Here is a 16,013-nt window from a genome sequence, read left to right on the forward strand (position 1 = left end):
CCTGCAAACTGGTCAAGGAGACAGACATCCTGCTACAAATAAGTAGAGCAACTGAAACAACTGCTGGAGAGACAAACAAAAGAGGCAAACCTCCAGCATGGACCTTCTAAGGTTCAGTTTCCCAAACATGGACAGATGAAGAGAGAAGGTTCCCATGAAGTTGGACAATTCAAGGGTCTGGAGACCGAACAGGAACAACAGAAAGCGATGGAGATTAATTTGACTCAGCAGATGTAGGATTTTTTTTTCAAAATTAAGGGTACCCTGAACCAGGCAAACGAGTAAATAATAGTAGCACTGAACCAGGCTAAAGAGGACCCTGAGTATGAAAGGCACCAGTGGATTGAAATTTTCCTCCACACAGCTCACCCAAACCCACACAAACAACCCTTACTCAGACCTTTTGACACTTTTCTCTCATTAAATCAATCAGAAGCATCAATGTTTTTGTATATGTTTTCCAATACAGTTCAACATTTCACAGTACGGAAAATTCCATTACAACATTAAACACTCATCATCATCATCATCATCATCATCATAGCACTCATTGACAGAAACTTTTGAAAACTGTTTTTTATACTGTTGTGTTTCTATTGTCATGGTTTCACAGTTTAAATATAGGTAAATATTTATTATTTTACTAAGCGTCTTTGAGCACTTGTAAAAGCGCGTTATAAATAAAATGTATTAGTATTATTATTCATAATCCTTCCTATACAATTAATTGCTGGATATACATTACAAATGGGGGTCAGGATACAACTCTAGAATTATAAATTTGGAGTTTATATTTTCCATTCACATAATTTCTTATCAAGATGTCAGCCTATGGCCTGGTCACAAATAAGAAGAATCTCAAAGCCCAAGAGAACAGCAGATATCCCGCTGGAGTGGCAAGTGAGAGAGAGAAAGAGACGTAGCTCAGCACATATGGCACACTGCACCCGCAGGCTGCTGCAGGAGAGAGGGACATGCTTCGTTGGAAAACGGAGTGGTGAATTTGCGCTTCACCCTTCTCCTTCAGTTAAGTCCCACTTTCATATTTGCTTTTGAACTGTTGAACATGTGGAGATGACACGGATTCATACAGTAACTCCAAAGGCAGGGAAAATTGGGCAATTGGGGAAGTTGATAGAAGCTCTTTACTGAATAATACAGAACCCTTCTTTTGGGTTATTCTTTCTGCTTTTTGTTTGATACTTTTGGTTTATTTGCATGAATATTCAGTTTGTTTTTGTTGCAGTGTATTAGTTAACAGATTATTTGGACTAAACCAAATATAGCTGGACTATTCCACCTTACATCACACGAATTTGTGATGCAGTAGGAAACTGAGAAATGTAAATCTGTTGATTTGTTTTCAGTCTCTGTATTCACCAGTTGGAGAAACCACAAGGTGGCCAGGGACTGCAGACCATACACGTGCTGTAGCCAAAGCTAAAACAGGACTGCTCTTCAGTGGTTTGGACACTGGACTCTTTCAACAAAAAGATTCTATTTCCTTTTGTGATATTTTATTTCCTCTAAGAGACTTAGAAGAATAAAAAAAACTCTGGTATCGACAGATATAAATTCAGGTACTGGTATCAGGTCAGACCTGAAAAAGTGAATTGTGCATCTCTGTCAACAAACATTTGCTGTGAACAAGAGATTCCAGTTTGGAAAATTGCTACTGCTTGGAAATGTGCACTGCACAAAAGCCAATGAGGATGAAGTGACGGTAGTGGAGGGGGCAGTGTGGTATTTGGGTCAACATTGTTCATATTTTCAGCCTTTAATTTGTTTATCCACTGAAAAGATGTTTGCCAATATAACATGGTACTTTTGCACAGTGCTGTTTCAACCCACTGCTCCCAGCTCTCTGTACTTACCTTCCCTCCCTCCAAAAGCTTTTAAGTCTCCTAATGAGATTAATTAAGCCAGTCCAGAGTTTGTTTAATGAGGCCCCAGTGGCCTGAAGCACGGAAGGGACCATCACTGGGACATACGCGCTTCACATTCCAAATAAAAAAAAGGACCAAAACTTTAAAGGGGATTTTAGTTAAATCTTTGAGGAAAGTGGTGATAATCCATTTAGCTACAGGGCAGGAGTACACTTTTGGAGGTTGGCGAGCAAGTCCTGTAACTTACTGGCAAGTCACAAAACTCACTTAATTTCCAGTGTAAACTCCAATCCAAGAGGCTTACTGGGGATTTCCACTGGGTCCGTCAGCGGCGCGGAACGGCTGTGCTACGGTTTAGCTCCGTCCTCTGCCCGGCGTCAACTCACACCGGGAGCGTTACAGCAGCGGACCGGAGCATGCTCTGGGAGAGAAAGCTGCCTTTTAAAATGACGTTGCACTGTTAATACAGTAATTACGGCAGCACAATCAAACCCGAACGAGTGCCTTTAGTCTACAGTAATTACTGTAGTAGCAGCACAACTAAATGGCCCGGTTTTGTTAACTTGCTCAATTTTGGTTGATTTGGTAATTTTCTTTGATTTATGTACTTATCCCATCTGTCAGTAGGCTACGTAGCTAGATGGAGTCTTTATCTGACTGTTTTATTCATGTTTGTTGCTGAAATACGATCGGGAGGCTGCACGGGTTGTTTTATTTTGAAAAACGGAAGTTTTATTTTGCTGATTCAGTGTCGGACTTCCTGTCTGGTGCAATCTGCTCTGTTGAGCTTGTCGCGAGTTGGCAACGGCTCCGTCAAAAATAGAAATGCTACCTATCGATAGCGCTGCGGCGCGGGAGCCGCTGCTGAGCCGTTGCTGACACGCTGCTGAAACGTTCCCGGTGGAGATACTCTCATTGATTATAGTGTTACCTATCAGCTCCGGTGACCGCGGCGCAGCTGTAACGCGCCGCTGCCGGACTCAGTGGAAATTGGGCTTTAGTGTAGAGTGACTTAACTCTGGCCAACACTTAGGAACTTGTGCCTTGGCTGATGATGCAGTTTCATACATTGCTAAGAGAGTACATTTGTCAGTGCTTGGGTTATAGTTTGTTGTTGTCTTGCTCGTTTTGATGAAAATAATTAGCAAACACTACTAATTCCTAAAAGAATGACATTTAAATGAATTCAAATAATTCAGACCTTTATATTAACTCAATGCTGAGTCCAATATACAGTGGTGCATATGCTCATTTAATACAGTGTCTCAAATACACTCTACATTGCAAAGAATAGGAGGCCTTAAATGGCTGTTTATCTTTGGTAATATAACAATCAGCAATATCTGAACATCTGATCCTGCTATCCGGATATTATGTTTCCTGTATTGAATTTAAAATGAAACACTGATTTCTCTCTATGTGATGTAATGAAATGTAAGCAGTGAGCCAGACTCTACTGCACAAACTGTAGTCGAGGCTGGCCCTGCGAGCAGTCGTCAGTGCTGTGATGCCAATAATAGATTCAGAAGTTATTAAAATGGAATTTATGAGTCAGGTAATACATCAGATGGGGGGCCAAAGGAGGAGTTGGAGGAAAGTAAACAGATCAAAGTAGCACAGATGCTTCACCTCAACCTAAATGCAGTCTTTAAAGTCAGTGGAAGCATGAATCCAATTTCTCTGGTTACACCATCTCTAGACACATCAGTCGGATAATCTGGTACTCCGGTAAAGGTCTCACTTCCCTGGATCAGGACCATGCAACGTTTATTTAGAAACAAACATAGTGTTGGGAAGGCTGTTTATAAATTGCAGAGATGATTAAATGGGTGGGTATTTGAGAAGAGCGTTGAAATAAATAAGTGTATACTTCTTCCTACTCCATTTTGAAGATGTATTTCATTTGTGCTATATATGAGAATGTTTATTGGGTTTGATGTTTAGGTTTATTGTTTATTTCATTTTATTGTTATTCTTTCTGTTTTTATCAGTTTTTTTATTTTTACAGGTTTGAAACAAAATTGAACAGATGGAGGAGTTATTGATGAATGGTGTTGAAAAAGGATCCTTTAAAATACAAAAAAAGAACTGAAATCGTCATGGGATAAATAAGAGTGAGAAAAAAAAGGAGAAGCACAAAAAAGCAGATGCAAAGAAACTACGGCTCAATGATGGGTTTTCATACCCATATTTCACATTCAAAGTCATTTACTGAGAGTGTTGTCTTACCTATCTGCCTCTCCAGGTCGGCAGCTTCATCTGGGGTGGCCCTTGGCAGAACGCCTGGGTCGCTGAAGCTGGTTCTCAGCAGCGTCCCCAGCACAAACAGAAAGAGTACTCCTCCTATCACTGGGATGGCCGGAGTCAACTGATGTGCCAAGTACGGACAACTGGGAGGACAGGAAAAGATGGAGAAAGAGAAATAAGCAAACAAAAAAAGGCAACAGACAAACAATTCTGCCTGAATACTGATGCTTTGCTGGGTAGTAAAAACCTGAATGTTTCATATCCTGGAAGATTTCTAGACAAACATCAGCTGATGGCCTCAGGGGTAGGTGTCCGCCCAAATACAAACTGCTCTTCTTAGTATAAACATTACTACACAGATAAACACTGAATCCCACTGAGAAAAGCCACAAAGTTTAGAAAGAGGTGATACTTAATGAGCAGTAAGTGAATATAAGGGTCAGTTCTGTGTTCTAATCTGTTCTAATCAGCTAAATTAGTGTAATCCCATTAAATGTCCAACAGCACAGGTGGTTATTAGAGTAATCACATTTAGTCCCGCAGGGGTGGGGTCCAAGCTGCCTCATTCCCTTTTATTTGTAAGCCTGTCTACTGGAGTGCATTTTGAGGAAGTTAGGGTCAGGAAAGTGTCATTCAAGATGAGGGGAAGTGACACGTGGCAACCGTATCATTTCAGTGAGGCTGTTGAGGAATGCAAAACAGTACTATGGGTTGAGCGCCAACATGCGCGTTTACAAAAAGTCTATTGTTTATCTCTTTATCCATTTAAATAAGGTTGCCAGTGCAAACAAGTTGTATCACACCTTCAAATTTGGATTTCTTTCCTATTCGGAGTGGTCAGAAGACTAAAAAAGTGCTATAGAAGTACAGTCCATTCATTATTTACTAATTCTCAGATGTCAGTCAGATGTTCTGAAGTTCATTAGGACAGATTCAAGAGTGGAAATAAAAACTTGAACATTGAACCAACCCAAAAATGTTTTCTTTTAGAGCTTTTAGTTACTGTACGTAATTCATTATTGACTGTTGCATGAATTAAAAAGCTGATTGGAAGAATCACTATTGTCACCATTCACTGAGTACAACTGACTACACTCCATGTCTGACTGCTATCTAACAAGACTAGGGGCGCACTCACACTAGGGCCAGTTGTTCCGTACCGTGCTGTAGCATGAATGTCCCCCCTCCCCTGTCCCCCGCTGGCCCGCACTCACATTACTTCAAACCCAAGTGTACTCAAGCACGGTTGCCTCCGACAACATAGACAGTTAACTCTCATAAAACATGCACAAAGACTCTAGTAAAAGCAGATGTACTGATTCAACTCTTTACTCCAGTAAAAGTAAGATTTAGTTTAATGACTTAGAAACCACCAAATGACTTTCGTTATTTTATATAATGCAGATTTGCAAAATATTACTTTTATGAGGGTCACAGTCACAGACTGTATAAACTTAGCATTTCATAATTGTGGTAACAGCAGATGTAATGAAGTCCACGCAGCACGCTGGATGCAAACTAATATTAAGCCTATAGCCTCTATTCATTATAATGTCAATGGACATAAATTGAGTTCTTTTGCCTTAATAATGATAGAATAATACACTAAAAATGGTCGGATTGGGAACCCATATATGCATAATTTAAAATGTCTTATTTTTGGGAAAAATATTAATCCCTAGTGCACATGCCTGACCAAGTGTACCGTGCTCAAGTACACCTCTTCCAAGCGTACCGTGCCAGGGAAGTGTACCATACTCAAGCACGGTACACTTGCACTCACACTAGCCAAATAATCTGGACTTTAGGGGGCAAACGTTCTTTTGAGTGTAGCGTGCTACCCTGCTATCATTTTCCTAATTACAAGTAAATACAAAATACTGATGAGGTTAATGGGAATGCCATTAGTTTTGCAAGTATTTGGTTATAAACTAAAGTATTAGATGAATTTACATTTTGAACTGATGATGGCCCTGGAGGAATGGCTAAAGGATCATCAAAATTATTACACTTCATCCTGATGTGCTGCCAATAGCTGTCAAGCCATTTCACACAAAATATGTTGGCACTTGAGGAAAAGTCAGGGGATCCCCAAAGTCTGGGGACTATGAATGTCTGCACCAAATTTAATATTAATCCATCAAATAGCTGTTAAAACCTTTCTGACAGACACATTGATATTCCTACAGTCATGATTCTACCATGACAAAAAAAACTAACTAAACAAACAAAAAAAAAAAAACAATGCAGAGAAAAACAATCACTGAAAATGCTTAAGTGCTAATGATGACTATAATAAAGTGACAGTGGTCAACCATTGTGGTCTCCATGTTTGTCAACCACAGCTGCATTTTAAGAACCTAGTGTTGCAACATTTCTGCAGCCCATGCTCCACACAGTACTTTCTGTTTTAAATTTATCAAAGCAGTTTTTTTGTTTTGTTTTTCATAACTTTGTATAATAGGTCACTGATGGACATTATATCACTATCACACCCTCTTGCCTTCAGATGGTAACATCTTGGGGGGGCAGTTACATCCGCTGAGCTATGCCAGCACCAGTTTATCTTACAAACCAAGCCAAACTATATTTAGTCTTCCATGTTGGGTTCCTCCAATGATAGTGGATAGGGAAGATATGAATATGGATCTGGGGCTGTTACTTGGATTTGCGCTAATTGGGCTTCCGGCATCATTTGCACACCCACCCTGCTTTTTAATTGAGCTGCTGGAGATGAAGAGGAAAAGGTCGGCCAACACATGACCACCTATCAGAAAATAAAAGGAGGATGTGGAATTATCACCCTCAAGTGCTTTAAAGATCCACCTTATGAGTAAACAGAGTAAGCAGTGGTGTGATTTGCCTGTTAAAAAAAAAAAAAATCCAATCTGTATCTACCACAACCAGATGAGATGCTCTCTTGGTGAGACTCAAAGCAAATAATACATTCCTTTTCAAGCTAATATTCAACACATAAACAAGTCTGAATCAGAAACATTCAGTGCTCATGCTGTTTTGCAGAAGGTTTAAGCTGTGACAAATTCACTGTCGACCATCCGTGCCATTACCCCGTCTAAGTGGAAACTAGCCAGTCCTGCTGCTCTCTACATCTGGAGTGAGACTGAACTAAGCAAAAAACACTGGGATGCCTGGAACATCGGCAGGGGGCTCCAGGCAGGACAACACAGTGTGGAACAACAATTTCTCCAGTTAAGGACTTTCCTGGTGTTCCCAAGGTCACTGTACTGGACACCGACTGTGTTCACATACAATATACAAACTCATGGTGGACGCTTACTAGCATTTAGCAGCCCTCAGTACCTTATGATTCTTCCTCTAGCCTCTAGCCTGTAAACTAGGCATAGTAGAGGCACACCATCCAGCACTGTATCCAGCGACTGTAACCTAACACCAGGCTTATTCCCATCTCTGCTGGGACAGTGCTGCAGTTAATCTTTCAGCTTATTTTACAGATCTGACTGTAACTGTTTCAACAGAAAGCTCTATTGCCCTTTAAAACTGAAATACTATCACTGAAAATATTACACTGCTTTGATTTCACATTCATATGAAGAGGCACCACTATCTTAGATTCTGACTTCTACAGCATGTCTCTGTTGTAACAATCATATCTTGTATTTTAGGTTATACACACAGCTGTGTTCAGTTCCTATGCTCCTTGTTCACTAAAGCTCTCTGTGAAAAAACATTTTAGCATTCTGTCTTATTGAGTCATTCAAACTTTGCTTATTTCAATTGATTTAGACAATAGACAATAGCACCATCACATTACATTATTGTCACATCATGATAGGCTTACGATTAACTTTAGCATTTCTCAATGTTTTTATAGCAGTCAATAATCTCCTGAGGTGCATCCTGGAGTGGAAGAAAGTGCAACACGTATAATGCAACAGTTACCGCTGTGGTTCACCTTCCAAACACTTGAAAAAACAAACAAAGAAAGAAAAAGGACTGAGTGCATTGCTGTTGCACCTTCTTGCTCTGCTGCCGAGGAACAAACAACACTTATGTTTTGGGAAAGACCAGTTTGCTTCAACTGCCACAGAGGAAACAAATAACAAGAGTGCCAGCAGATTTGAGATCATTTAGGTAGTGCTGAGAGGACAATTCCTTAAGGCGTGCTGAAAAGAGATGACTACTCTAGTCATGCAGGGAAAGAGCTCAGCTCTTTGTCTCCCATCTGCAGGGTTAAGTGCATGAAACATGTATCATCATGATCATCATCACATAGCAAAAACAACGCACCCTGCTGTTAGCGATATAAAAGTTATATGCAAATATCCACATTACAGCCTTCAAGATTCTCCCTTTCTTTTAAAAATTCAATGAGAAACTATTTTCCCTTCCTTTGCCAACAATCCCCAACAGCCACACTACGGAGATGTAACTCCTGTCAAACCCTTTTAATAAAGCAGCTACATCCAGTATTCATGACACGCATACTTATCTAGACTGCACAGCCACACTGGACAATTTAGGAGAAGCATAGAGTGAAACTTTGGTGAACATTTCATGAAATGAGAAATAGCAGAAACATGTGGTTAATGAAACTCAGCTGCCACCAGTTGGCCAGCCTCTCCCACCCCCCAAAAATTGCCCCGTTATAAAAAAACTGAAAAGTGTCAAACAACCTCTGAGTACAATTCTGCAGATTATAGCTGATATTATGAACACTCTGCAACGCATGGTTGTCTGTCTGCATCTGCACCAGGAAAACAGAAATTTACTGAATTTACTTTTCACCTGCTCATTCACAGTGTCCTCTACTCTGTCTTATTGGTCACACATCACATTAATTAAGCCACCAATTAGAGCTGCTAATGAGAAATCACTGCAGTTGTAAAAAGCTTGGCAGACCATCAGTGCAGATGTTACATCTGTAACAATTAAACCAAAGCCAAGATTTAAATTGTTTTGAAGTAATCAATGAGGAAGTCAAGCGCTGAAATGTCAAATATTAGTAAAGGTCATTTAGTGCTACAAAACCACAGAGATTCACTCTCTCTCTCTCTCTCTCTCTCTCTCTAAACCTACAACATTAATATGTTTCAAAACTTGTCGTCTGAAAAGTGGTAATGGAAATGGCTGCCTCTGTCCTCAGAAGCTGTGTGTCAATGTGTCGGACATCAGCAACATAATGAAAAAGCAGTCATGTGCAATAGAAAGTGACAGGTTGGTAGAAACGGACAGAGATTAAACACTGAAACCATTAGAGGAGGGAGGATAGTTGCAACATTAAGCCTGCTTCTCCTATAGACATGGATCAATGGAGATACGTGGACCCGTTGGGAACATCTTGCCTGGTTTAAGATCCCCCTGAAGACAATGTGGACAGAAATCGATTTCTATCAGTCACTGAACATGAGCAGCAAAGACTATGAGCCATTTCAACAAGCCTTCTTCCTGTAAAGAGGAGATATCGACAAGGAAATGGACTTTTTCCCAAAATGAAAATGTCATTTCCCTTTTAGCTTGATACCAAAACTTATATTTAAATAGGAATTTAGGGGCTTTGTTGCTATGGAGATGGACAATATCCAATGTTAGACATGGTAAATTTCGAAAGGGAATGTGGTTACCCTGGAAACAGCCAGGAGTGAGCTGAAGCCTCTAAGAAAAGGAAAAAAAAAACAAAAAAACAAAAAACAAAGACATTCAAAAAAAGAGACAGCATGATGACATTCATTACAATCATTTCAAAGGTCTCAACAAACCATTTGGCTGATGAGGGTGAAGATTAAATTATTGTTGGAGTTTATCCAGAAGTGATGGCAGCAAACCAAAACCAACATCGTGGCTGGGTACTGACAACTGAAGAAATTTGATTTGAGGACTCAGGTGGGGACTTGGCGTAGTTTGATATTTCAAAGTTTTCGATCTCCAACACATAGTTTGAAATTGTCTCTTTATTAAATACACATGTGGAAAAATAAAAGTTTGGGTCAGCCAGTAGGCGTAGAAATGATTTATTTTCCTTATCTGCTGCTTCAACCCTGGGAGTAAGTAAATGCTACAACAACACATTATGAAAGTCACATATAAACTTTGTTAAACTGTAGATATTAAGGCTAATAATCTCTTCCATACCAAAGCAGAAATCAGGGCTCTTAACACAGTGACAATTAATGTTGCACGGTCTACCGGTACCCACGGTACACCACGGTGCCTACTATACCATCATTTCTACATAACGGTACTACCATTGAACGCGGTGCCAGTGGGACCCATAGTTTCTGTAAAAACAAATCTGGCTTGTGAGCACAGCCGCATTGTCCCGCGCACATCTCATCTCTGTAGCTGCAGTCACTTATAAAACACAGACAGTCACGGCAGAAGCAGCAGACCTGAGCGGTGGCAACTCTGAAGATACAACATGGCGTAGTACAGGTGCTAATGGGACCAACAGTGTATCTCCTAAATGACCCCACTAATAATGCCTGGATTGTTATCAAACTTCTACAATAGTACAAATAGGGTCTTTACTCATAAACCGATGCATTAGAAAGTTTGTACACCAGGAGTTTATTAAAATAACACTTACCTGATGACTTCTATTCTGCTGCTACTGCTGTAAACATCATCAAAATCTCACGGGATCCCGCACAGAGCACGAAATCTATTGGCGGAGATCCCACAAGATTTCAACAATGTTTACAGCAGTAGCAGCAGAGTAGAAGCCATCAGGCAAGTGTTATTTTAATAAACTCCTGGTGTACCTGTTGTTTCAATTCAAACTTTAATAAATGTTATTCATAAAAATATTGGTTTCAGTCTTTTTATTTTTTACTTAACCAGTAGAGTTACAATGTAATGCATTAAATGTATGTTTATCATGCTGCACCAACCAATATTAAGTAATTCTAACTTGTGTAAATATATAGCAAATTCATAAAAATAATAATAATAATAAAAAAGGTTGTGGTATTGTGATACTACCTGGAACCGTGATAATTTGGCTGGTATAGTATCGTGGGTATTCATTTTGGTATTGTGACAAAACTAGTGACAGTTACTGACAGCTGTAGGCAGTGAAATAAATCTATGATGGCTAACTACTCAGACAAACACCATAATGATATAAAGTTAAATCACCTGAAAGAGATATTAGAGCAGAGCAGTGTAATGCACAATGTGTTCTGACTTTAATCAGAGGATGGCTGCAATGAGCAGCAGCATCACACATTACGCTGACATAATGAAAAGCTAATGTTTGCTTTGTATTTTAAATAAGGAATGCTCATTGCTTCATTTCATGGTTCCAGTGAAGAGATGTCACTATTAGAACACAGAGGAAAATCAGTAGCTGGCAACTACAATGTCCACAGCTACATATCCCAATGTTTGAATCCTGTGGACAAACTGAGTGATGAGGGACCAAAACTGCAGTCTTGTCTTCTAAATAAATTAACAAGCATGTCATTCCTTTCAAAATGCTAAGTTTGGAATACAAACTAGAGGGAATATTTCTATTGAGAGAAAGAGCAGCTGATTTCAAGCATCATTAAATTGGCCTTTGCAGCAGAAGCTTGAATAGCTGGAATAGACCGTCAGGTTGTCTGGCCTTTCTCATTTCAGCTTCAAAAGAAACACATACATTCCACATTTCAGTCCACAAAATCTAAAACTTCTCCCTCATTCCCTTTCAACAAGGTTTTACTTTAACTTTAAGAGATGCTCAACTTTCTTAGGGTGTTTTCACACAAACAGCATTTAGTGTGTTTTAATGTGAACCGTAGTTTGTTTGACCCTTGTTTCCGCTCAACAATGGCACCCAAATTTAAACTGGTCTGAGACCACCAAAAAGATGTGGTCTCGATCCACACCATCTGCTGAACTCTGGTGTGTTTTCAGTGATGAGAAAGCAACCTGAAACAAATAGGTCCAAAACGATCTAGTTGTAATGCATTATGGGTATGAGAGGCACTGAATTGCTGACACAATTATACATTTCATTTAATATATTTCATTGATGTTTCATCCTGAAGTGACGTGCAATGTGTCTTTGGTGCTTTGGGCTATCTGTACTTTACTTGAGTATTTATTTTTCTGACGACTATACTTTTACTCTCTCTTTGAACATTTGAACTTTCTACAGGCTCGTTACTTGTTTCAACCTTGGTGACCTAATAAAAAGACATGACGTGCAAATAAATGATAAGTGAAAACCAATCCCTTTTTTATTTTCTTTTGGTGTGTGTGCCCGTGCCGCCCTGGGCAGCTTCTCATATCAAAATACTCTACTGACAAAGAAAGTCCAACAATATGTACAGACAGTGCAGGAATATGCCAGCAGCAGTGAGACTCCTACCATATGAATACATGCTGTGCACAGTTTACAAAGGCCGATAATAAACGCAGTCTGTGACAGTCAGTGAGGAGCAATTTAAAAGAATTAACGCGTTATGCTCTGCCCTTAATTACATTACGATAAATGTGTTAACACTGACCCTAATATTTATAATAATATAGTTTTATATATTAGGGCTGGGCAATGAATCGAAAAATATTCCGACATTTAGAAACTAATCAACTTAATCTTGCTCATGTCATTTAATCGTGGTGTTCACTGTTGCCATGACAGCAAAGGTTGCATATCTTTAAGGAATTTGAAAACTTGTCTCCAGTGATCATTTTAATCCAAACCATGATCTTTACATAGTTCTAATCAAGTAAACTAGATATTAACCACAGCTTTTAAGTCACACCTTAAAACATCATTATTTTCACTCCCTAAAGATACTCATGTGTGAGGGCAGCAGTGGAAAATACAAAACTAAAGAAACTGTGAAAATACACAATTGTTCATCAAGGGTGGAGATAATTGTTCATTAATCGTAGTCGAGGTTAAAAGTTCAATTAATCATGATTTTGATTTTTGCCATAATCACCCAGCCCTGTTATATATTCTGTCTGACATTTGGCAGCAAAATCAGACTGTGTGCAGTGATTTTCTTCTGTGAAGGTTGTTAGCAAAAGAAGATAACTATCCTAAAACTGATGGTACAAATTCCTTTTTATTATTGTACGTAAGTACATCTCAGATCCTTTACCGTCTTGCTTTTAACTTGAGTAAAGAGTTGAATCAGTACTTATACCAGTCTTTTTTTACACAACTATCTGTACTTCTACATAAGTACAGAATGTGAGTACTTTTTCCACCTCTGAAAATGACTAATGCAAACGATGTAATACACGAGGACCAGCACCAAGATCAGCCCACGTTGTTCCATTGTGAAACCTCAAAGTGGCGTGTTTATCTATGTCCGGAAGATAAACACCAAAGTGACCTATGAGGAGTAGCCAGCTCAACTATTACGTATTTTGGTTTGTTTAGAAATATGCATATGTGAAACCGAACCGACACAAGGTCTGTCTAACAATTTATTACCTGCTGCGGCGCAAACAATCGATCTACAGGTCTGGAAACGCCCTTAGTATGTAGTAAGTGAAAAAAGGAACTAACCTCAGTTTCTATGTAGTGACAATGCACTACGTCAGTCATTACTGTGTCTTGTGACAGCCAAGCTGTGTATGTATCATGCTTTGATTAATGTAGGGTAAAGCTCAATACATGATGGCACCAGTACTGAAACTGCTTTGGTGGAAAAGGGGTAAGAGTGACACACTGGCACATTATTATGCTATTCGTCTATTTATCTTTTGTATTTACCTGCTGTGGTTATGTGGTATGCAGCTTGACTTTGAGCAAATCTATATGAGCCCAAGTTCTTCAGTTTAAACCAACAGATCAAGTAACAATTAAAAAAAAAGTAATCCAACTTAATGTCAAACAGCATTAGTTAACCCATGTAGAATCCAATAAAAACAACGCATCTGAACTTTACTCTCTTTAGCCAAACAAACACTGCCCTTCAAACTTTTTACCAAAAGGTCAAAGGTCACCAAGACAGTTTGGAGATGTTAATTCAGAATCAGGTAGCTTATCTCTCAGCTGACTTTAAACATTAAGCTTCACTCTTAGCTTGAGGCACTGCACGTCTCCAAAAGCAAATAGGTGGAAGCACAGTAAAGGTCAATAAATGTTTAGTAATGGAACAACTGAATAAAACCAGTTAATAAAAAGCCTTCTCTCAATCAGGTCTCATACTAATCAAGAGAGCTGCATTTTTCTCATATAATAATACCATAAGGCAGAAATGAAAGGGCATTTATATAAAACAACTGTCTCAACTAGGGATGTCCATGAGCCCATTTTTTCATGGTAGACTAGTCGGTGGGTATAGTCGACGACTAATCCAATAGTCGCTGCATGCCGACATTCACAGGGCTGAAAAGATGATGTGCCAAAAAAATTGCTTTCAATATCCATAATAAACAATAAGCTTTAGGTGATAGTACATATATTTCTTTACCCTTCATTTCTACACAGAAACATGAATTAAAAGAAAAAAAAATTTGACGGGCTTACAGACCCCTCAATTAGGACTTCGCATATTGGCCTTTGCACAATTTAAATGACCAAACTCTCATACAAGAGTCTTCAAATGCCACCAAACTATTTTTAACCATATGAATAGGCAATTAAGTTACCTGCAACCTCTTAACAGTAAGCCTGCGTCTTACTTGAATAAAAGAACTTTCATAACAGTGCAAAATTTCGATTTGGAAATAAACTTTACAGGCAGAAAAAAATAAATAATTTCTAAATTGGTAACCAACAGTAGCTTAATTTGTAGAAAATGCTTCAAACTTGACTAAACACTTACCTATGCCTTATACTGAATTACAAAGATGTGGCTTTACATATCAAAGTGGAATTACAACTTTATCTAACAGAAAACATCTTCTCAGCAGGCAAGTTATGAGTTAATAATAATTCGTACAGAGTTAAATGTTTTTTTTATTTAGAAACAACAACATGTCGAGGTGTGAAGGTAGGAGTCTGTTTACCAGAACACATGCTGCGGAAAAAACCCTTTCGGCAGGGACAGAGGTAGCAGAGGTGGCAGGGATGGCAACTCTTGATTCAAGTTTTTCAATGAAAAAAAGCTACAAAAACAAAAAAAAACTACAGCAGCGCTAAGGTTGACTTTAATCCTCATGAAAGACTAATGGACTAATTGGTTTTAATGACCCATCCCTAGTCTCATCTTTCCAATCACTTCACATACTTGCAGCAAATAGTAGAGCAATAAGAACTAAATTTATACTATATACTATGATTTCAGGTATAAATCTAAATTCTATACAAGATAATATGATTCACACATAATTGAAAATAAAGTCTGCTAGTGCCGTCACACTGGCAAATTCTGCTATTTGCCTTCTTTTTTTCAGCAAATGCCCTCTGTACAACAGCTGGATATGTTCATTATTTCCGCAGAATATCAGAAGATAATCTTTCTACCTCAATAGGGTCTCCCAAAGTTTTCCTACTCATTTGTCTCCCAAAGGGTAGGCTAATCTCAACAATAATCCTATCCAGATTACCGTTATCACATTTCCCACTAAATCCTCTTATGATGCCAACCAGTTTTTCAAAACTCAGCTGGAAGGTAAGCTTGGCGACTTTCATCTCCACTTGATGCAACCAACTGAAACTCGCTCAGCACTATTCACTGGCCGTCCCTTCAGTGTCACCTAAGATAAACCACACACACACACACACACACACACACACACACACACACACACAGTTTTCTTCAGCCATTATGCTGCAGCTCTGAATGCAATCAATATCCTAACATCTACAAAAATGTCTGCCTACCTCTGATGATCAATCCTGCAACAAGCGGTATCCGGACATGCAATTCTCAGCACTGGGTGCTTTATAAGAGATATAATTTATTCAAACAAAATACATGGATCCATTTAAAAGTGGTCAAAATGTATTTG

General features: G+C 38.9%; 1 protein-coding gene across 1 annotated transcript in view; it reads right to left on the reverse strand.

The window, feature by feature from the left end:
* The window catches only part of LOC128375322 (palmitoyltransferase ZDHHC14-like), a 51,735-nt gene that overhangs the window by 28,474 nt on the left and 7,248 nt on the right, over positions 1 to 16,013 (reverse strand). Inside the window, exon 3 of the mRNA XM_053335646.1 lies at positions 4,116 to 4,276. Coding sequence (XP_053191621.1) covers positions 4,116 to 4,276 — 161 coding nt within the window. The remainder of the gene's footprint in view (positions 1 to 4,115; positions 4,277 to 16,013) is intronic.

This window comes from Scomber japonicus, chromosome 16 (assembly GCF_027409825.1).
Source record: "Scomber japonicus isolate fScoJap1 chromosome 16, fScoJap1.pri, whole genome shotgun sequence".
NCBI classification, from domain to species: domain Eukaryota; kingdom Metazoa; phylum Chordata; class Actinopteri; order Scombriformes; family Scombridae; genus Scomber; species Scomber japonicus.